Genomic DNA, 23,291 nt, shown 5'->3' with positions numbered 1-23,291 from the left:
CAAGTGAATGGTTAGGGCCCAGAGTCTGGGGCCAGACTGCTTGGCTCTGAATTCTAGTTTTGATGTTCGCTAGCTTTGTGTTCTTGGATATAAGTTGGCTAAGGTTTCTGGGCCTCATTATTTTCTTATCTTTAAGGTAGGAATAATAGTTTGTTAAGCACTTAAATGGTTCTTATACACAAAGTGGTATTTTAAGTATTAGCTGATGTTATTTTTCAGTTCAGAAAACTGCTGTAGAAATTGGATTTAAAGGGTGAAGTATCAAAGATGACTCGGAGGCACTGAGAGACAGTGACCAATTAAATAATTGTAATAAAAAGCTGTTTGGAATGAGGGTTGGGTTAATGGAGAGTCAAGTTTTAAAACTCACTTTAGAAAGAACCTGGAGAGAAACATCCATACAACAAGTAAGTTGTGGGAACTGGAACTAAAAAGCAAGGAGGTGAAAACTAGAAATCACAGAAAGACCTGCTTAGAGATAATAATTGGAGGCTTCAGAGTGAATGAGGCTCATGGAGAATGGAAAGGAATGGAATGAATGCTCACAAATTCTAAAGAACCTCGCTATGTGGGCCATCCGTCCCTGAAGGCAGAGCACAGGCAGGGAGCAGAAGAGAAGAGGAAAAGTGCCTCGGTCTGCTCAGCTGCTGAAACAGAGCACCACGGACTGGGCATCTCATGAACAACACGTTCTCACAGTGCTGGACGCTGCCGCAGCTCTCAGGGCCCTGAGTGGGCAGACTCGGTATCTAGTGTGGACTTACTTTTCGGTTAAAGTCTCACTTCAGAGTTAAAATTTCAGCATCTGAATTTGAAGGGGAAGGAGACAGACATTCATACTATTGTACTAAGGAAGATGACAATAATCTTTTGAAACACTTTAAAATGTTTTAGGGAAGAACTAGCCATATGTAATATGATAATGGCTGACATACCAGAGTGATGTAGATTTTTTAACTCACCAAAGAGGATCAGCTGTCCTAGGATAGGCTTAAAAATAACTGAGGACAGCTGTAGCAGTAGTGCCCTCTTGGTGACTGTCTTGTACGTCAAGGAAGTGAAGCACTTTGCTTTCTCCCAAAGGCCTTAGCAGTTCTCTGAAGTAAGAACAAATCTTCCGCAGAAGCAAAAAAATTAGAAACTACCCATGTGCCTATTAAAGTAAGCATTCCTTAAGTAAAGTATGGTCTGTCTATATAATGTAATATACTCTGGAGATAGTTTTCCTAACAAGGTAATTCCTACTGTAATAACATGCCAGGAAAGATTGTATGTTATCATAGACATACGTCACAGCCTGCAGTTCCCCAGCTCTCCCAGTGGACTCTGAGCTCCTCAAGGAGAGACAAAGCTCTATTAGCCGAAATAGGGTCTAATGTGGAGCCTTGTATATTGATACGTGCTTGGTCAAGTAAGTGAATAAATAATGGGAAAGGGAGAATAGTGGTACCACAGGTCTGGCCAGAGAGGAAGGGAGAGAGAGGAACTTTTGAAGTTGAAAATATTATATTATTAGAGAGACTATCACTCAGGAAGTACTAATTACCTTACCTTCTGATAAAGAAGTTATCAGAGCAAATTTGCAATCTTTAGATAATAATTGATTTTAAAATACGGTTCTGACTTTGACAGTGAAAGGCATGGAGTTGTGGTGGGACTACCCCTGTTGTCTGCTTTCTGCCGCTGGAGTGGGCTGAGGGGGTGTAGTGCTGCAGTTGCAGACCCCAGCCCCATCTGGTAGATGACTGACTCAGAACTCTGTGATAGGCTGGTTTTCTGTACTGTTAAGATTTCTCAGTCATCTAATGAGCCTAACTAGGTACTTACTCATTTTGATTCAAGGTATATATGGCTGGTTTTGCTCTAAACACATACAAGTGGCAACAGTGTGACTCCAAACCCACGTGTGATTCTGAAAGAAGATAGCAGCTCACCAGTCAGAGGCTGTAGCTGCTTCATTGTTGATGTCTGTATTGGAGTGTATTTTTTGACTTACTGTTTACTAAGAAACCCATAAACGTCTTTGTCCTGGAGACAAATTAATTACTAGGTCTCATCAGCTTAGTGGTTTTATTTGTTGTTAGAAATCTTGATGAGACTCTGAATAACTTTTCTCATTGTTTTGAGAAACAGTCATTTGCAAGGTCTTACCAAGTATCAGTTTATAACCTTGTAAGGTGTGTTTGATTTTGCTGGGTTGTTAAGTCATATTTCTCTTATACATTTATTTAAATCAAATGACAGTCTGCCTGTAATGTCATTTTCATGATGATTCTGGGAACTCTCCTATTGATTTTATGATATTTACTGCTAATATAAGTATCCCAGTGTTTCTTGCCTGCAATCCCATAGAAACCGGTGGTAAATCAAAGGCTTTACCGCATGCTATTGGGACTGCTGGATTTGTTACTGGGAAGTGGTTATAGTTGATCAGTACTTTCAGAGTGCCCTAATATGGATAATTTATACAGGCTTGAAGTGGGTTCATTTTTAGCATATATATTAATTATATATGTGTAATATATATCATAGTGATTCTTCCTACAAGACTAGCAAATACCCAATGCTATCTTTGATTGGAACTACTTAATCTAGCAGTTAATATTTAATGAACATAATGCTTATTATATAGACAAATATGTAGGAACTATATATTAGAAAAAAAGATAATTTGAAATATATAAAGTACCAAAAGAAAATTGGCTAACAGCAAAGGGAATAACCTTATATATGGTTAAGATGTCAAATGAACAGTTTTAACTCACAGTCATTTTTTATGGGGAGCACATAAATTGAGCTTTTTATTTTTAGTTCCTCCTCTTCCCTTCAGAGTTAAATGATGGAAAATTACTCTCAGTTCCTAAACTACTCTTATGCATCATTCAAAAAAGCCCTGACAAGCTAGCCTCTCTAGTAGTGGTGAGATTTATGACTTTCCCTTCCTGGTGTTCTGGTACTCTGTCTACACCATCAAATTGATTAGTAGGCAGTGATGGGCAGGAAGAGAAAGGCCGCTCTTAGACCCAACTGGTGTCCATCACTTTAATGAACTGCTTGGAGGTAGTTAATATCGTCCTTGAGTCTCATTATAGCTGGCCATGACCAAATCTTTTTCAATGTTTCTCCTTCCTCTTTTCTGCCTTGCAGGGTCCACTGGAAAACGACTTGGTGGTTCATGTAGCACTTGTAGCAGAAAGCCAACGGTATGAGGTGCAGATGAGAGGGGAAGGGAGGGGATGGCTGCTTTAGGTTTGTCATATTGAGAATGGTGATGGAAACCAACCTTGGCAGTGTCAAGCATGTCATCAGTGTGACCTTAAGTGTCATACAACATACTTTTCATGTTTAAATGTAAATGTGAACATGAGAAATTAGTACCCACACATTACAGATGTTACCAAATCATTGCCTGTCTTCCTGACTGCCCCCAAAGCTCCTGATACTTTGGGGAAGAAGCTGTTGAGGCCTTCGGATTCCAGTGTACATGGTGTATTGCAGATAGTAACCAATTTACCATATGTTCAAAGTTAGCATTGTGTGTTCCCTTTACCTCCTTCATTCACATTTCCTGAACTATAAATGCAACATCTAAAAATAGCTCTCTTCCTCCCTCTCCACCTCATCTCTCTGTTCTCTGTTTAGCCTTCAAGTTTTTCTCAATACGTATGGCATTCAAACTCAAACTCCTCAGCAGGTGGAACCTATTCAGATCTGGCCTCAGCAGGAGCTTGTAAAAGTAAGTAATTCTGTGTCTTTACTTTCTCCCTTGTGCAGAGGTATTGGAACAAAATTGTTGGACTTAATTCAAAGGCAGGATGCATAGTTAATTGAAGTCCTGATAGAAGATCATTATCTTAAAGTTGATAATTAAGTTAGCAGGTCCACTTTATCATATTTTTACTTAATAAAATCTTCATTGTGTATGTTTCTACATTATATTCATGAGTCATGTTGATTTCTTTTCCTGGTAAAATCAGTTACTAGACTTGACTAAGCACTTTAAATAACAGATCAGTATCAATTTTACTTGTCATGTGTAATATCATTTATAGTTTTATTTTCCCTCATATTACCTTAAAACCTCAGTTTTAACATTTTTTTTATAATTGCTGCCCCCTGCCCGTTTCATTCTTACATGTTTGGTTTGTTGCATCTAAAGAAAGTGAATGATAATATCTGGCTTTGACATAGTTACATGCCTATTTGGGGTGTCTGAAGATGGGTACAGAGGGGGTTGTGTTTGGGGGTGTGTAGCTGGAGTTTTCCTGGTCCTGCCTGGCCCACGGTCAGGACAAATCTCTCTCACCCACCAGTCCCACAGCCGCTCAGACCCAACCAAATAAATACACAGACATGCTTATATTATTTTAACTGTTTGGCCTGAGGGCTCAGGCTTCTTGCTAGTTCTTATATCTTAAATTAACCCATTTCTATAAATCTATGCCTTGCCACATGGCTCATGGCTTACCAGTATCTTACACGTTGGTACACATGGTGGCAGCTGGCATGGTCTCCTGACTCAGTCTTCCTGTTCCCAGAATTCTCTTCTCTGCTTGTCCCATCTATACTTCCTGCCTGGCTACTGGCCAATCAGCATTTTATTTATACAGAGCGATATCCACAGCACTTAATATGGTGATATTTTATTTGTGCTAAAATGTGATTTTATTTGTATGTTAATAAATAAAGTTACCTGGGGGTCTGAGCTAATAGCAAGCCCTAGCACAAGTCTGGCAGTGGTAGCACACGCCCTTAATCCCAATCACATGACAGGCAGATCTCTGTGTGTTCAAGGAACCACCAACATGGAGACACACGCCTTTAATCTCAATACCAACCTTAAAAGACGTGAAGGTCTGTATAGATAGACAGTGACGAGGAGGTCATGTGGTTGGGTTTACAACCAATAAAAAGACAAAACAAAAAGTCAGTAAAAAAACAAACACAAAAAAAGTAGGTCCTCTTTCTCAGGGGAAGGACAACAGCGACAGCAAAGGGTAAAAAGGGATTTTTAGTATCAGCTCTCAGCTACTGCTCTGACCTCTTGAGCTTTTAACTCTGCATTTGGCTCTGTGTTTCTTATTTAATAAGACTGTTACATCTACAGGGGTGCTCTTGCTTGTTGGAGATAGGAATTTGTCAACTCCATTTGTTACTTATAAATGCATTTTATTTATTAATTGGTTTCAAAAATCCAGAAACAAGCTACCCTCTGCCTGACAGAAGTGTTTATAATAATACCTCTCAAGTTAATCACGGTTAAATTGATATCAATGATAGAAGTCATAGCCTTGACTGTTACTAAAGAATGAAGGCTGAAAGAAGTGAGGTGCATGTTATATGGGACAATGCAGGGGCACATAGTCTGTGCTCATCAGACTTGGCTTGCCAATAATACAGCACAAACGGAAACCTGGGTTTTGGGCACCAAAAGTACTGCTTCTTAGAGAATCCTTACACTCCTTTAAAGCATAGGCCTTTGGCCAGTGAGATGGCTCTGGAGCGTAGGAGTACTACCACAGTGCCAGGTCTTGCTTAGATCTCTAGAACCCACATTGAGCAAGGAAAGAACTGACTCCTACAGTTTGCCCTCTAACCTTCACACACATGCTATGGCACATGTGTACCCACACAATAAATAAGTTTAAATGTGTTCTTTTTTTTTAAATTTATATCCCTTCTTTTTCCAACGACTCACCACACAGTAGAAAGATAAAGTTAAAAAATAAAAGAATTCTTTTGTTTCTTTGTTTAATATTTTTTTATTTATTTAAAAATTTTTTCATTTTACATACTAACTCCTGTTTCCTCCCCTTCCCTCCATCCCCTCCTCTCCCCCCACTCCTATCCCCCTCTCATAGGGGCTAAGTCCTCCCTTGGGTAGTCAACACAAGCTAGCATACCAAATTAGAGCATGACCAAGGTCTCCCCCCCCCCCAGAATCACATCTGAGTAAAGCATCACACCATAGAGAATGGGCTCTAAAAAGCCAGTTCATGTACCTGGGATTAAGTTCTGGTCTCATTGCCAGGGGACCCATAAACACATCAAGCCATGCAACTGTCACCCACATTCAGAGGGTCTAGTGTGGTCTCATGTAGGCTCCCCAGCTGTCAGTCCAGAGTCCATGAGCTTCCACTAGCATGAGTCACCTATCTGTGTGGTTTTTCCCATCATGATCCTGACCCCCCCCCCTTGCTCCTATAATCAATCCCTCCTCCCTTTCTTCAACTGAACTCCAGGAGCTTGGCCAAGAGCTTGACTGTGGGTCTCTGAATCTGCTTCCATCAGTCACTGGATGATGGTTCTATGATGACCATTAGGTAGACACCAATCTGAGTACAGGGGAAGGCTAGTAGTTCAAGCACCATGTCCACCATTGCTAGGAGTCTTAGCTGGGGACATCCTTGTGAGGTCCTGGGGATTCCCCTAGCTCCAGATTTCTCCCCATCCCCTTAATGGCCCCCTCTCTTTCATTGTTCTTCCTCTCCGTCCTTCCCCCAACTCAGCCATCTCGAACCCTCATGTTCCCATCTCCCATCCCCTCCCTTCTACTCTCCCCTACCAGTTTACCCAGGAGACCGTAACCTTTTCCCCTTCCTGGGGTGATCCTCTTAGGGTGTCCCTCTTAGGGTCCTCCTCTTTACCTAGCTTCTCTGGAGTTGTGGATTGTAGCCTGGTTAGTCCTTGATAAGTATGGCTTCAAAGCAAATTAACCTAAAGCTTGTTTTTCAAGTCTAATTAATATAAGCACATTTTTAATGATAGGTAGATAATTTTCTAACAGATGACATGCAATTCATATGTAAAAGGATAGTCAGCATAGATTAAAAGTTACTTGAATGTGGCTTTTATCTATTCATCAGCAAATATCTGGAATATGCAAAGCACTGAGTGTCACTTAAATGACCTCTGAGTCTAGTGGTATGTATGACATTTAAAAAAAACAGTTAATTATAGTTCACACTGATAACAGCTGCAATAGGTATTTGTACAAAATGCTATGGGCTCACAGAGGCAGCAAAAGACATTCTATTACACAGTATCTGAAGCATGTCCTCATTTACATTTTATTATTTTAAAATGGTGTTAGCAAGGGATTTATACCTTGGTGGTGGGATATGGCTTAAGACAAATTTATGACCAACAGCCCAGCTTCCCTGTGCTTGTATCAAGATGGAAGAGTATTTGTTGATTGTGTCTACAGCCTGTATTCCAAACCAGCTGCTCTGTGGGCTTCCTCCCCTAAGATACATTGTTTAGCATTATATATACAGTCTTTTTGGTCAAACAAGTCTAAGAAATTATCTTGTAGATACAATTACATACTGTCCAAAGATATTACTTAAAATGTTTTTTAAATAACAAAAAATTGAGAGCTAATTTCATCGGGGGTGGAGTCTACATAGGTAAAGGGGCTTCCTTGGTTGGATGTTTTTAACTCATAGCAATTCCAGTGATGGATGTTCTACTCTGGCACCTTCCTGTCCCCTAGTGCCTCTGTTTGACATCTTGTCTGGAACACAGCCAGATAAGCTCAATGACTGTGACATCAAGAAGACTATATATCATAGGAACCATTTATATAAATGTGTGCCTATTGATCCATATGTATATTGTGGATATACATTTAACCTGTGTCTTTAAGAGTCTCTTGATGCTTCTTTGGACTTACACAATAACTTACACACCCCTTTCAAAATATATCAGAGTCAAATAATTGTTGCATAAGGTATGAAAATAAACAAGACCAACATTTTGGGTTGGAGTACTTTGAAATACATGTAATCAGGAAACAAATCAGTAAAAATGATTCTATTTTCATAAAATGTACTTGAAAGTAAAAAGTCGATAGAAGATGTATGGCCCTGATTTTTTTTTTAACTTTAAGTGGATATATTTCTTTTGTTTTTGTAATGACAAGAAAAGCATTTCTCTCTTTTAAATTGCTTTATGAATCAAAACCATGTAGGTTGTACACTTCCACCAATACAATAACAGTGTCACAGTTTAGAACATTGCTAAGTGAATCTAAAATTTTGTTCTCAAAAACTCAGTTATCCAAAATCCACCATTCTTTGGCTAGTTTGTTGATCCTAGATGGAGCCTCGGCAGCACCTTTTACTCTAGAAATATCATTAGTAAGCCAAGGGACTTGTATCTTACAGGCTTATTTCCATCTGGGTATCAATGAAAAGCTAGGACTGTCCGGAAGGCCGGATAGACCCATTGGCTGCCTTGGCACATCAAAGGTGAGTGTGTGCTTTGCTCATGGAGTAGCTTTGGGTAGTCATTCTGCATGCTGAAGTCATGCTTGGCCTCTGGCCATCCCTTGTCACATTTCATTATGTGCTTGAGGCAGTTATTTGAATTATTTCTGCACATAAATCTTATTGTGTCTCATATTACTGAAGCATTCTGGGAATAAATGAACATCTCATTGCATGTTATTTCTAAGCTTTGTAAAGCATTTATAATAATATTTACTCAAGCGTAGGATTTTTCATCTTTATTAGGAATGTTCTACTTTAAGTTTACTGTCATACTGACTCAAGCAAAAAAAAAAACTTTAAAATTAATACTTTATGGATTTTGTAAGCTATTACTTTGCCTATTCAGAAATAAGTAGTAGTATTAATTGTTGTTGAGACTTAGGATACTATACCTTTGTGATGTGTATCTATTTGCTTTCTATTTCTTCTTGCAGATTTATCGAATTCTAGGAAAGACTGTGGTTTGTTATCCCATCATCTTTGACCTGAGTGATTTCTATATGTCTCAGGACGTTCTGCTGCTGATAGATGACATAAAGGTAGCTCCGAAAAGAGATGATTTTGTTCACACTGATTTATGTCAAGTGTTGTTAAATGGAGAGTTCCTGGGTGTCTGTGACACTGTGCAACATTGAGTAAAGCAGCACCTTGGTAGAGTTTGAGATTCTGACTGTGCTAAAATAAAATCATACTTTTCTAGAACTAGAAAAGATATAGTTTAAAACTGAGCTTCTGTGATACTAATAGTCCATCGCTTTTTGAGCAAAAATTGAATTAGCAGAATAATTTGATTCGTGAAGACTGTCCAGTAGGACTGCGACTAACCCATAATTGTATGGGGTAAGCTGTGCTCCACTCTACTCTGTGTGTAGAGCAGAGAGGCTTAGAACCATAGTCACAGCCTGGGCCAGACTACATCTGATGAAGTTTTGACTCGGTTATTAACTGGGCAAGTCACTTAGCTCTTGTGCCCCTCTTGTTTCATCTGTAAAACCAGATAATAAAAGGACTGTTCTGAGGCACTGATGAATTAATATATGTAAAACACTCAAACAGTGACGAGCGTGTGGTGAAAAGTTCTGTGGTGGTGATGAGAATACATATTTACTCCAAGTGCTCTCTACACGAAACTGATGGTTTCCACAGGTCCAGTTCAGTCTCTTCTGTCTCTTGGCACTAATCTGTAGTGAAAGGTGGTGACAGTCTTCTGGAGATAATGTTTTCTCAGTTCATTCATGAGCTGTACTTTTATAGGGAGAGAAAAACATGGAAGGAGGGAGTAAAAAAAGGTGAATAAGTCAGAGCCTCAAAACATAGAATAAAGTGTAACATGAAAATGATTCTGCACTTCTGAGCAGCCTAAATTATCCAGGGTTTGATTATCAACTATTACAAGTGTCATGGGCTCTTTGCCTCCCAGTTAATGACCCTGAGTAACCTCAGATATTACTCCATGACATCCTACCTCCATCTGATTTTTTGATAGAATGCACTACAGTTCATTAAGCAATACTGGAAAATGCATGGACGCCCACTTTTCCTTGTCCTCATCCGGGAAGACAACATAAGGTAGGATGATGGGGAAGTAGACTGTGGGGCTGGAGAGATGGCTTCAAGGTTAAAAAGCTATACAGTTCTTGCAGGGGACCTGAACTGAGTTCAGTTCCCAGCACTCATGCCAGGTGGTCCTCAACAACCTGTGACTCCAGCTCCAGAGAGCCTTATGCTCTCCTCTGGCCTCTGTGGGTTGCATTCACACATACACACCCCCACACAGTCACACACATCATATAACTAAAAGTAAAATACCTATGCTTCTAGAAAGTAAGCTTCACTTGCCTTCTGTCTATTAACACAGAACATTTGAAAACAGAGCCTCCTGGTATTTTTGTATTCTTAGCATGTTGCAAGCTCTCGCACATATATAGCAAATATTTGATTGTTACTTTCCCATTCTGTTGTTAATAAACTTGTTTTGTTTATCTGCTTTATTCTAGAGGTAGCAGGTTCAACCCCATATTAGACATGCTGGCAGCCTTTAAGAAGGGAGTAATTGGAGGAGTCAAAGTTCATGTTGATCGTCTACAGGTAGCCTTCTAAACATCAGCATGTTGCTGGTTCTGGATAGCTCATCTCCGGGCAGCCATGTTTCTCTCTGTGTTTAACACGTTTTATTCTGTGCTTTTCTTCCTGCTCTGTTGTCATCACCTCAGTTTACCCAGTTGTACCAGTCAGGTGCTTGAACAGTGGCTGTTTCCCAAGCAGAATTTTAGACTCTGGTAGCTTAACTTCATTTTGGTATTTGAGGAAACAAGTTCATGGTGGACAAGTGACTGGCTTATTAACCTTGGGCTTTTATAGGCACTTGGGTCACATGCTGTTTTGCTTCCAAGCTATAGCATCCAACCAGGAGGGATCATTGTTCCATTCAAGCACCACAGCATGCCCACTCAATTTCTGGACAGAAGCACCCATTGTTCTCCAGCTTGAGCACTCTTGCCTCCTTTTATGCATCCTTTTCCAGAAAAATCAAGTATTTTTAACTAGTTTAATACCCTCTAATACCAAGTGGTGTTTTCAGTTTGAAACCTGCAGAGTATTAATCTATAGAAACTTGGCATTAGCCAGTTAACTTAAGGTAAACATTTACTTTATGAACAGAAATATCCAATAAGGATAAGTAGACTATATAAATATAAAATGTTAAATAAAAGTTTCATTTGTGTGCTTTCAATACTGTTATTGGCTTTAAGAATTTGGTAGGGTTTTTTTTTTTTTTGTTTTGTTTTTTTGGTTTATTTTTTTTTTACTGTTTTTCAAACCCTACATGATAATCACTTACTAAACCCTGTTGTCTGTACCTTCAGAGTGTATCCAGGCTCTAACTTGCTTCTCCTAGTGTTGACACCATGATGCAGACTATCATTGTCCCTCACTAGATTTTCTGTCATCTCCTGAATTGTACTATAGACAACTAGCTTTGTTATACTCACCTATAACTGGCAGTCACATGGGTTGTAAACCTCTGGTGACTTCTTGTCTCACACACACAAAAGTGGAAACCAGAGTCCTGAAGAGGGTTCATGTGATCCGTAAATTCTGCACCTGCATCATGGGCATGGCTTTTTACCAACTTCCCTGCCGCTCTATTCAGCCATGCTGTCTTCCTTATTGCTCCTCAAATTCACCATGGGTGTTCCTGCCCTGGGACCTTTGCACTTGATAGTCCTCCTTCGGCCTGAGCGTGGACTACAGTCCTCCTCCCAGTGTCTAGTTTACATGTTATCTTCTTAGAGAACTTTCCAGGTCATGTACATACAATGGCTAACCTGCCTCCTCAAATTCCTCTGCCCTGGTACCCCATCCTCCTACTGTCCTTATTTCTACTCAGCACTTACTTTTCTGCTTTGCACTTACATTATCTGGTGTATACTAAGTTTATAGTCTCCATCTCATAGACATACTCATAAGGTCAGTGGCTTAGTTTGGGTTTTTATTGCTGTGAAGAGACACCATGACCATGGCTACTCTTATAAAGAAAACGTCTAATCAGAGTGGCTCGTTTACAGGTTCAGAGGTTCAATCCATTATCATCATGATGGGGAGATGGTCATGGCAGTGTGCAGGCAGGTGTGGTGCTGAAGCTGAAAGTACTACATCTTGCAGGCAACAGGAAGTCAACTGACTGTCACACTGAGAGAAGCTTGAGCAAAAGAGACCTCAAAGCCCACCCCCACAGTGGTACACTTTCTCCAACAAGGCCACACCTCCTAATAGTGCCACTCCCTTTAGGGGTCATTTTCTTTTGAACCACCATAGTCAGCTTCAAGGGAGCAAAGATTTCATATATTTTTTTATACTAATCCTTAGCGCCTAATACAATGCTTGCATATGGCCCATTAAAATTTGTCTAACAAATTACTTTACCAAAGAACAAGATGTATAGCTATGAGCTCATATGTTAAGAAACACCATTCAACAATTCCAGACAAAGACCATGCCCTTAGAAAGTTCATAATCTAAGAGCAGTCTACTTATAGTTGGGCAATGTTGAAATGTACACAGAGGTTGCACATTTGGCTTTCTTATCCTTATCTACAGGAAGATTGGTGTGCCTGTGTTGTATGTCCTTCCTGTATCTGTATGTATTCATGAATGTCCCTCTTTCATCATTTCCACTAGAAAAATGATGGGTTCATTTGCCCCCAAAAGCAATATCTCCTTCCCACTGCTTTTTTATATTTGAATCAAACTAGGATAAAATGGTATTTGTAAGATGATCTTAATAGGGATACTTAATTAAAAAATACCTTTCAGCTTATTTTCTGACAGTAGTATAGATTATTAAAAGTGATAAGTAATGCTAATCATCTATTCATACTACTCACCATGATACATTGACAAGTAAAAAATGTGTTTGAGATTAGACTCATTTATAATATAGACCAACTTATAACTGAGAAGTAATAAAATAGAAAATGACCAAGTATAGGTTGCCACATGCCAGAATTCAGAGAAGCAATCGCTTAGTTAATCATTACCTTCATGATCCTGTAAAAGGGAGAGTTGATTATTACATCACTGTATGGGCCTGAAATATATTGCAATATCAGAATCCAGGGTATAATTTTCTATTGCCTTTCCTCAACACAATTTAGTACTTCATTTTCTAAATGTTTAATAAATGCTGAAATAGTTTAGTACCTACTTTAAAATAAAGCATATAAAGATGGAGGTTTAAACAGACAGTGGAGACTCTGGCCTCAATCCCCAGCACTGTCATGAACGAATAAATGCTTAAAATTCAGGTAACAGGGAGGCCATCTCGTGGTGGCTGCCCTATTTAATATGACTCATGCACTTGTTTGTTTAGTGTGTGCAGTCTATTTTTCGATGTTCGTGTTCTGTTTTCATTTGTTACATATAGAGATCTCTGAATTTAGGAAATCACTTCAGAATCATGTTTAAGTAAGCTTCAGCATTGCTTATAGAACGTATGCACATAGAGTGTAGTTTGACAGATGTAAACATTTTCAATCCTCCCATTTCAGACACTGATATCTGGAGCTGTGGTAGAGCAGCTTGACTTCCTACGAATTAGTGACACAGAAAAGTAAGTTCCCTTGAGTTACTTGGGTTTTGCATTTCTTGTGATTATAGTAAGAAGTGGGAAATATGAAATGTTTTCTTTTGATTTCCAGACTTCCAGAATTTAAGAGCTTTGAAGAACTAGAATTTCCCAAGCATTCAAAAGTCAAACGACAGAGCAGTACCGTAGATGCTCCTGAGCTGAAACCGGAACCAGACATCACCATTTCCGAGTGGAGAAACAAACCCACCCATGAAATCCTCCAGAAGCTGAATGTGAGCAAGATATAATCATACCTGCCAGAACAGAACCTCCCAGTCAGGCTGTGTGTCTTTGTGTCCTCTGAGAGAAACAGGTGGCTGATCTGCACCCAGGGCAAGCAGTGAAAAGTTGTCCTATTGGGCCAGAGTCAGTGTGGATGCATGAAAGAATGCAGACGAATAGGCTTTCTCAGATTGGAGTTGGTTGAGTCAGTGATGGCAGCCTATGGGTTCTTCATAGCCTGCTTTCGGCGCTCTTTTCTCTCTCAGCTCCATCCATACCTCTCCTGTCCCAGCGTCTAGCTCCAATAAGTGCTTTGTCTCCCCTCTCTCTGAGGAACATAGTCCTCTTTCTGTACCCACATGAGTGTTTTAGCAATTTATTAATCTCTCTTGAGATTATTCACACTTATAAAAAGAAATGAAACCTTACTGGTAGAGCTGTAAACACTGGGTCTTGTTGAGCCACACAGATTTGAGCATGTAGACTAGATTCTTTCCTTCCAATCATGGCTAGCTTCTTATTAATCCATATAAGCAAAAATATCCCATAGCAGTCACGAAGAACATACACAGTGTTCTGAAATATAAATATTCTTTATGTGTCCCTTTCTGTCATATGTTTCTCCATACACCATGATAGTAGTAGCAGCGTGGTCTCCCATTTATAAGTAAGTAAAATCAGAAAGAGAGTGACTTGGCCAAGTATCAGATAGTGGTACATTAATATTTATACACTGTAGAATCTGTCCACCAATTGTTTCGTTTACTGGAATATTTGATCATTAAATCCTGCTGTATCCAGAACCTGGCTTGTGTACCCTCCGCCTTCAAGGCATCTCAGACCAACAGATCTGTAATGTCATCTTATATTTATTATATCAATGACATCTTATCTTTCTTTACTTCCATATCAGGCTATTCCCTCTCTGCTTCGTGTGGTTTTATTATTAGTTAAATCCTATGGTTACTGATACTCATTTCATCCCAGTTCCTTATGCCAATTGATGTTTTCAGGACTGTAGTTGTCTGGCTGGTCAAACCATCCTGCTGGGTATACTGCTCAAAAGAGAGGGCCCTAACTTCATCACAATGGAAGGTAAGAGTAAATGAGCAGGGACATATGTATAAGAGGACCTCTATATATAAGATAATATAAGAAGAATTTCTATCAAACATGCATAAAAATGCCCACTGTTCTAAGTTATTTCCTCTTCCATTAAATCTTCACCCCTTTAAATGGAAGGCATTCCTTCTCCCTCTAGTGCAGTCCACTCGGATATGACTCCCATGTAGTAGCTCGCTTCTGTGCTTGACTGTTCCTAAAGCCTGCATTCTGTCTGTGACTGTGAACTTCTGAGCACCCTACAGTTGCTTATTGACATTGCTGTTTCCCATTTTATTTCCTGCAATTTTTTGAGAATAGTATTGAATAGCTACATTTATGAAAATTGGCTTCTTCATGGTTTGTAGTAGCCATTTGGAACAGAATATGGCACTTAATAGAATTTTGCTCTTAAGGTAATCAATGGAAAAATAACTCATTTCTAATTGTGTCTGTGTCCACTCTGCCCTGAGGAGGAGACTCAGTTATCCTTGAAGTCCACATTTGTATGTTAGGTTGCTGCTGTGAGGAATCCTTAAGTTCTATATCGTGATCTGTTCCTGGCATTTTATGGTACAGAATATTATAGGATATGTTGAAAAATGTTTAATTTCCAGTCATGGGATTTTTGGATTTGTCTCAAAACACTGTTCAGGGGTACATGTTAATTTGGCTAAAGTGGAAGGGTCCTAAATGCCACTGTTACACTAATAGTCACAGTTCTGGTAATGAACTAAACTCACTTAGATAAAGCCTCCCTAATTTCTGAATTATTGTAAGTCACAGTTCTTCAGTATTATGAAGCAGATTTCAAACAAAATCTTTTTTTTAAGTCTTAATACTAAGTATTAGCAGAATCTTAATTGTATTAAGGACAGTCATTGACATCCAACCTTCAGTTAAACCAAAAGGAAGTAAGATATTTTTAAGTTAAAATTAAAAAAGAATTCAACATATTACTAGGAATCTAGAATTTTAAATAATTATTTTAACAATGTTTAAATCTTTCCAATCATTAAAATATTATACAATAAAATACTGGGAGTTATTTTGGGGTTTTGATTTATTTTTAGTTATTTATTACTGGGAAATATTTTCAAAGAATTTTTTTATAAACTTGAAAATAAAAGTCTTTTACTTAGATATTTGAAAGACTTTAGTATTGCTTTTTTATTGTTTTTATTTTGCAGCACTGGGAGTTGAATCTCAGCCTTGTGCATGCTAGGCAGATGCTCGGCACTGAGCTGCATCTCTAGCCCTGTTATTGCTCTTTCTGAGGCGGCCTCACTAGCTTGTGCACACTGTCTGTCATTCACCCTCTCCGTGGTCCAGGCAAGCTCTGCCCTTGCAGTCCTCCAGCCTCCGCTGGGCGGCTTGGAATACAGCCTGCATCACCAAGCCAGTGTTGGCAGCATCCTCTCATTTATGACTGTAAAAATGAGTGATAGGAAATTTTAAAGATCTTTTTCCTTATCCTTACTAACTTTTGGAGTTCAATTCTGTCACATTGTTTCTTATTGACAAAACCAGTCCAGAGTGCTGAACACATGTGAGCCATGGCCAAAGTGTGCGTCCTGGGGGTGTGGGGGCTGACCACATGTGGGTCTTGGTCAAGTGTGAATCCCAGGGGATGTGTTGACCACATGTAAGTCATGGCCTAAGTGTGCATCTTTGGGGTTTTTGTTGGATGATCACAGCTCCACATACTGAACAGTAACCCTTCACTGAAAAAATAGGTATAGACCCAGTTACCTAATTATTTTACTATGTTTTGTTTTCTGTAGAAAGTTAAAATAATACTTGTATTTGCTTAAAAGTTTAGATTACATATTAGTTAAGAAAACAATAGAATTTTGAAAGCACTACCAAATCATAAAGGTGCTGGGACCACATGCTTCTTATTTGGGTTACATATTTAAACCAAGCAGTTCAAAACAAAATAAAGATTGAAGAGGTTTTGTTTATTTAAGGGAAATAAATGTTGTGTGTTTAATTAAAAGCTTTCTTCAATGAAGACTTTTCTTATCCTATGTCTAGGTACTGTGTCTGATCACATTGAAAGAGTGTATAGAAGAGCTGGCACCAAAAAGCTTTGGTTTGTATTGTTTCCTTGTTGTGTTTTCATTTTTGTATTGTTATATTCAGTACCTTAACGATAACAGTTGATTCTTACAGACGGTGCTCATCTTCATTTTGATGTTTAAGCTCTAAAGTTACAGCCCCCTGCCTTCAGCCTTTTGAAGGGTGTTCCTGTGTCACAGGACACTAAAAGAAGATCTCTGGGGATGAGAACCCTGCAGGGATTGAGTCCTCCCTCACTGGGATAGCAGGACCGTAATTCTGATGTGCTGCACTATCCTGAGGAGGTTCTTTAGGGTCCATCTTATGTTTAGAAAATCTGTTCTATTGTTTTAGAAGGCCATAAAAGACCATTTAATCCTAAGCAAAAGTAATGAAAGATGATGATCTCATCACTTAAGTTGAAAGAGTCATGAATAAAGCTGTTTAAATTCACAATGAAGAGAGTGGACCTCAATATGCAGCTCTGCATTTTGATGCAATTAAGTCTCAAGTTGTTTCTTATGAAACTCCCTTAATCTTAGTAAACCTCAGCTTTCTATTCTCTGAAATAAGGGGACTGGACAAAATAATTTCTAACTAAGTGCTACATCTCTGCTTTATGGTAACTGCACTCTTCCTGCCTAGGGAAATAATAAGCACCCAGCTTAGATATTTCAGTTTTCCACTGTAAGCTCTCAGCACAGTAAGACATGCAGTCAGTAGATGTTTTTATAGATCGTGTGTTTCGCATGTACATATAGTGTCATTTGCACTAGGCAAAACCAGTTCTTGCTTCTGCATTAGACTGTGTCTTTGATAAAACACTAGGTAGCAAACATTTAGAAATGCTGACTGTTGTATTTAAACCATCGAGTTCCAGAAGCTTTATTTATTCTATTCTCCCTTTTATGGCTTTCCACTGCCCCCAGGCTGGCTGTGCGGTACGGGGCTGCATTTACCCAGAAATTTTCCTCCTCTATAGCCCCTCACATTACCACCTTTCTGGTGCATGGGAAACAGGTAACATGCTCAGAATTTGGGAAACTCAAGTTGCTTGATCTGTGTGGGTTTATCTGCATTCCAAGGGTTATATGCGTCTTTTGGTATTCAAGTATTTGGTAAAAGTGTCTCTCTAGGAATGGGAAGTATGTGTCTCACTAACTTGGTCAGCTACTGGCTTGTTTTTCTACTAGTCTATTCATGTTGTAATTAAGAAATAGAAATGCTTGTTATAGGCCAATTTCTGTGGAGATCCTGAAATTAAAAAAAATGGTTTTGATTTTACTTTCTCTAAATGTTCATATAAATTTTACTTTTGAGGGGAACTGTCTTATATTGCATGTGGTGTAATTTGGGGGGTGTAAATCTGTTCTCTCTACATTCTAAGACTTTTTCAGGGATGTAAAAATAGAAGTGTGAATTCCTTCCCCCAACAGTCTGTCTTTATTGAAAGAGAAAGTGAGGTTAATTCATTTTTGAAATTCACTACTGAGTCTCCTAATCCAGGCATCTGATTATCCAGATATCAAAAGAAACACAGTTCAAGGCTAGAGAGAGATGGCCCAGTAGTTAAGAACATATACCACCCTTCCCGAGGATCCAGGCTTGGTTCCTCATTTCTGGCAGCTAATGACCACTGGTAACTCTGGCTCCAGGGGTTCCAGGCTGCCTGTCTTTGCAGGCACCTGCACACATATACACATGTGTACCCACAGTCACACACACACACACACACACACACACACACACACACACACACACGATTTAAAAGAATGTTCTAGAAAGAAATGTAGTATAATTGGTATAGGAGTCAGTCACAAGCATCGGTGATGCTTTCATCCATCTGTTGATGCAAAGCAGATGAATTCCTCCCTCTCCCATCCCAATTAAAAGAATAGTTAGGACCTCTTGGTTCACCCCCCCCTTTTTTTTGATATTGATCTTGGCACCAGTGATGCATTTTGCCACAGCTTGGTGGCCACAGTGAGGGTGAGACTGTCTTTGAAGGGTCAGGTCTAATGACAGTTTGTCTCTTCTCTATCATGTGAGGACCCAACTGTATATATTTTAAGTTTTCCCAAATCAAGGGCACCATCCATTCATCATCTTTTCTGTTTGTGAAGATCTGGCCTGCTTTCTTCTTTGCCCTCAGGTCGGTTGTACGCCGTGCAGCAAGTCTTTTAAGTAAAGTAGTGGACAGCCTGGCCCCATCCATTACTAATGTTTTAGTACAGGGCAAGCAGGTAAGTATCTGTTTTCCGCATCACACTCCCAACAATTTCTGCTTAGGACACTTATGTCTGTCTGGCCTACCTTGATGGCACAGACGCTCACAAAGAGATTACCAGTGGCTTGGGAGTTTCTTCAAAAGTCTCTTTCCTCAAGCACAGTCTGAAAGCTGCAGAGCATTTAGTGGGCCATCTCATCTCCGTCCTGCACCTTGGGCTCTCCTTTTCGGCCCCCAAGTTTACTTGAGTGAAGATTCTGGTGCAGAGATAGAATAGTGTCCCTAGTGGGCACTCAGACAGGTTTATGATGTGCAGAGCAGAAGCCAGGTGCATAGCAAAGCACACATTTTCCTCCCACTCCACCTGATCCCTCCCTTCCCAGTCCTTATAAATTCATGGATGCTCAAGTGAAAGCAGAGTCTACATGCCTGTACTGTTCCTCTACCCTTGACACTCCAGGCCATGTCACCGCCTAGCTCCTTCCTACCCACCAGGTTCGACTCTTTCACTTCTGCTCACAGACCCATCTATAGTTGGCACACTTTCTCTCTTTCTCCCTCCCTCCCTCCCTCTCTCCCTCCCTCCCTCCCTCCTTCACTCCCTCCTCCCTCACCAGCCCTGTGTCTCTTTCCACACCCTTGGTAATAAATGGGTTGGCTTGAGCTGTGCATGTGAAGTCTGGTGCCACTGCTCTTTGCTGTAACCTCCGCTCATCTGGCTGATTCACTGTTTGATTAGCATGTAATCCTGTTTGCCTTCTGCCTCCCCTTTGGAAATGCATGTGTTTATTGTGTGTTCCTGACAGCTAATCTAGGGATATAGAAAGCTGTAATAATAATTGAGTTCTTTAACTTTCCTCAATACCATCAACTAATTGCTCATATTTCAGGGCTCTTAATTAAAAATGAAATAATTTCATTTGGAAACCCAGATTTAGGGATATCAGAATAATGATATTTACCTTCTCATATGATGTTGTTCAACAATTAAAAATAATAACACTAATAAGAAATTACTGAGAAAAAGTTACTTTCCATATAGTTTACTCCATGCTCCACATTAGGAGGTAAACTTAAACCATTGTCAGTGATTTGGCAAACCAAGGAATAGAAAGTCATTTACCTAGTACCTGTTATTACCAGGATCTTTACCTGTATCCAGAGCCTGTGCTCTTGTCCAACACCATTGCATCTATGAACGAAGTTAGCCAGGCTTTGAGAAACATGTTTCTGCTGGGTTTAAATCCCCATAGTGCTGAAGTCGAGCTAATCCTCCTACCTGTGCTCATGGGTTTTAGAGCTGTTGGCAGTTACTGGCCTGACACTAGAAGGGTGGGTTTATCTTCTCCATTCTGAGCATATCCATAAGAGGCTGCAGCCTGCCTTCAAGACCCTGTACCCACATTCCGGAAGCCTCAGAACCTGCCCTCCAGCTATGGCTGGACTATTGTCCACCAGACCAACACATCTCCCAGAGAAATATTCCCTTACAGCAAAGTGTGAGGCCAGATGCCAACAGCTCAGCCTAATGACCAGATGCAGGCAGTTTCTTCTTCAACTGGTTCTCATCCCTTCACAGACAGAGTAATGGAAATAAAGCAAAGTGTGCATTTACTCATTTATAAGATCTGCTCCAGCCTGAAGTAGTGTGGTTTCCTCAAATGACTTGTAAATTGTCTCAAGCTCTCTTGGCTAAAAGTAGCTTAGTCTCATTATCTCTGGGAGCCAATAATGTACCTCTGTTTTCTTTACATGATGATATTTTAATCAAAGTAATCATACTCATATTTACTGGTTGGTGTCATTAATGTTTGCTAAATCAGTAGTTCTTAGAGGTTACTTGGTATGTATATGTATGTATATATGTATTTATGTATGTATTATCTAAAGCTCAGGCTGCGTCCAGACTCATTGTCCTCTTGCCTCAGCTTCCAAGAGAATTGATTTGAGATGTTTGCCACTATACCAAGCCAGTTCTTTCCAGTACAACATTGGAGCACGAGACCATGTTCTGCTCCTCATCCCTCATCTCTAAAAGCACATGTCTTTGAGATGCTGCTGCTTTTCCTGCCCCGTGCAGTCAGGAGCTGTGTGCAGAAGAGATGAGAAGTAGTGATGACAGGGAAGCAGGAGCTGCAGAGCCCTGAGAAGCAGCTGGCCAAGAAAGAGGGGGGCTGCAGGCGTCCTCTGCCAGCTCTATCCGCTCTTTCTGCTCTGAGTTTTCTTTGTCATTTCCTCTGGGATTTTTCCTTTGCCAGGCTTGAGGGCAGCCAATCCCTTCATTCCATAGGTGAGCCATCTAGTACCATGGATCGTCACCCTCCATATATAACTCACATTATTCCAGGATCAGTGAGGGCTACACAAAAACAGCATGGCCTTCCTCCTGACTCTGGAAAGGTTGAAATGTTTTTATAGAGCAGAAGGTTCTAGTTGAGAAACTGTAAAAAATAGATCTCCCAAATGCCGAACTATGTAGTAAAATACAACTATCGAATGTATTCTGGTTCTCTAGGGACTTTCTAGCACTAGCATTGCCCTCCCCCAAAATTAATAGTTATTTATATCTACTCAGTCTTCACTCCCCTCAGACCCTCATCTGCCCTTACATTTTAGACTAGACTCTGAACCATCATGGACCTCAGGGAGAGTCATCTTTGACAGCCATTTTTAATAAATATCAGAAACAGTTATCCTTCTAACTCCCTAGCTTGCATAGAGCAATTTCAGCCTGCCAGTCATCCTGAACCTTGAATGTTTTTCCTTTTTTTTTTTTGTAGCTAGGAATTTGTTAACAGTACAGTCTGGCACTTACAGGTAACTTTGGGTGCCTTTGGACATGAAGAGGAGGTCATCTCTAATCCACTGTCTCCCAGAGTGATTAAGAACATCATCTATTATAAATGTAATACCCACGATGAAAGGGAGGCAGTCATTCAGCAAGAACTGGTCATCCATATCGGCTGGATCATCTCCAATAGCCCTGAGTTGTTCAGTGGCATGCTGAAAATACGAATTGGGTAAGTGCTTTGATTTGCATAGAGACTTATTCAAGTGGTCCTCTAATAGATCCAGACTGCACATGTAAAGCCAATATCTATATCTATTGATATTTGGGACCGTGCCTCTTTCTTCCGTCCTGTGAGAGTAGCATCTTGTGGTATGAAGAAGTATATTCCAGTGGCCTAAAAGAATCCACATCTGTATTTACTGCCCAAGTAAATCATAGCAGTGCAATCAAACACCAATGACTTCAACAGCTATATCACGTCAAAACAAATAAGTAAACAAATACTTGTCAAAATTCTTAAAAATAAAATGGATGAGCAATGACAGAAAAATGATATTCCAGCAAAACTATGTCAGGAGACATAACCCAGTAAGAAATTGGCGTTTTAAGAATGTTCTGCATCTGTTTTCTACCAAAATCTAGTGTTGGTTTGTTGCTATTGTAAACTTGGGTAAAAAAAACTGAAAGTAAGGCACTGGCGGTTCCAGATGTCCCTAATCTAGAGTTTGTGGGGAAGCATGAGTAGGGTAACAAGCTCTGTTGCCCTGGAGGGTGCTAGGCCTCCCCAGCCTTGCTCCACATCAGCCTCAGTGCTCCATCCAGGTGAGGAGGAAATGCTTCAAAAGCCATGGCCCATGAAGTGTATTATAAGTGGCATATAAATATGCCCTTATCCAAAACACTCAGATCATATCCAAGCATGTAGAGAAACAAATTGTTGGGAACAATGTGTACTCACTATTTGGTGAGTGCAAATGCATGGGTATGTAAGTATGAATAAGGACACCGTTTCTGCTCTACTTGACCTGAATTGTTGATAAAATTCTTTGCAGTTTCTCATATCAATTTCTCCTTGATTTAAGCAATTTTTTATCTTCACTCATATGTGTGTGACTGTGTGTGTGTGTGTGTGTGTGTGTGTGTGTGTGTGTGTGTGTGTGTGTGTAAGAGAGAGAGAAGTCTCCCCATTTCACCATGTAGGTCTCAGGGATTGAGCTGAAGTTGTCAGGCTTGGTGGCAAGTGCCTTTATAATATATCTTCCTTTCTGTCACTTATTGCTTTCCAACTTTTTAATTTTATTTCTGATGTCTACCAAAGTGTAGACACTAATGTGTTAATAGCTACTTGTCCATACTGTCTGCAATGCCATGAATACACTGTTAGTATCAGTTCTTTGTCTGTGATTAGGTGGATCACAAGGACCTGTAGCTCACTCCTGCTACCCAGAATCATGGGAAAATATGATATTGCCCATCACTAGTTCA

The 23,291-nt window shown here is 39.8% G+C and overlaps 2 protein-coding genes across 7 annotated transcripts in view; one reads left to right on the top strand and one right to left on the bottom strand.

The window, feature by feature from the left end:
• The window catches only part of Abcc12 (ATP binding cassette subfamily C member 12), a 993,341-nt gene that overhangs the window by 424,848 nt on the left and 545,202 nt on the right, over positions 1-23,291 (bottom strand). The window lies entirely within an intron of this gene.
• The window catches only part of Phkb (phosphorylase kinase regulatory subunit beta), a 205,845-nt gene that overhangs the window by 151,777 nt on the left and 30,777 nt on the right, over positions 1-23,291 (top strand). For 4 of the 6 annotated variants that reach the window (XM_042277369.2, XM_076571769.1, XM_042277371.2 and 1 more), the window contains 12 exons: positions 3,148-3,203; positions 3,643-3,736; positions 8,169-8,252; positions 8,708-8,812; positions 9,760-9,842; positions 10,271-10,361; positions 13,325-13,386; positions 13,475-13,637; positions 14,640-14,721; positions 16,765-16,822; positions 18,941-19,031; positions 21,833-22,035. In XM_042277369.2, coding sequence (XP_042133303.1) covers positions 3,148-3,203; positions 3,643-3,736; positions 8,169-8,252; positions 8,708-8,812; positions 9,760-9,842; positions 10,271-10,361; positions 13,325-13,386; positions 13,475-13,637; positions 14,640-14,721; positions 16,765-16,822; positions 18,941-19,031; positions 21,833-22,035 — 1,172 coding nt within the window. Of the gene's footprint in view, positions 1-3,147; positions 3,204-3,642; positions 3,737-8,168; positions 8,253-8,707; positions 8,813-9,759; positions 9,843-10,270; positions 10,362-13,324; positions 13,387-13,474; positions 13,638-14,639; positions 14,722-16,764; positions 16,823-17,717; positions 17,809-18,940; positions 19,032-21,832; positions 22,036-23,291 lie in introns of all 6 variants that reach the window. The other 2 variants (XM_042277370.2, XM_076571770.1) reach the window with 1 other exon arrangement.

Source organism: Peromyscus maniculatus, chromosome 5 (assembly GCF_049852395.1).
Source record: "Peromyscus maniculatus bairdii isolate BWxNUB_F1_BW_parent chromosome 5, HU_Pman_BW_mat_3.1, whole genome shotgun sequence".
Classification (NCBI taxonomy): Eukaryota; Metazoa; Chordata; class Mammalia; order Rodentia; family Cricetidae; genus Peromyscus; species Peromyscus maniculatus.
The sequence above is the reverse complement of the archived record's forward strand: the minus strand, read 5'-3'. Positions and strand labels throughout refer to the sequence as shown.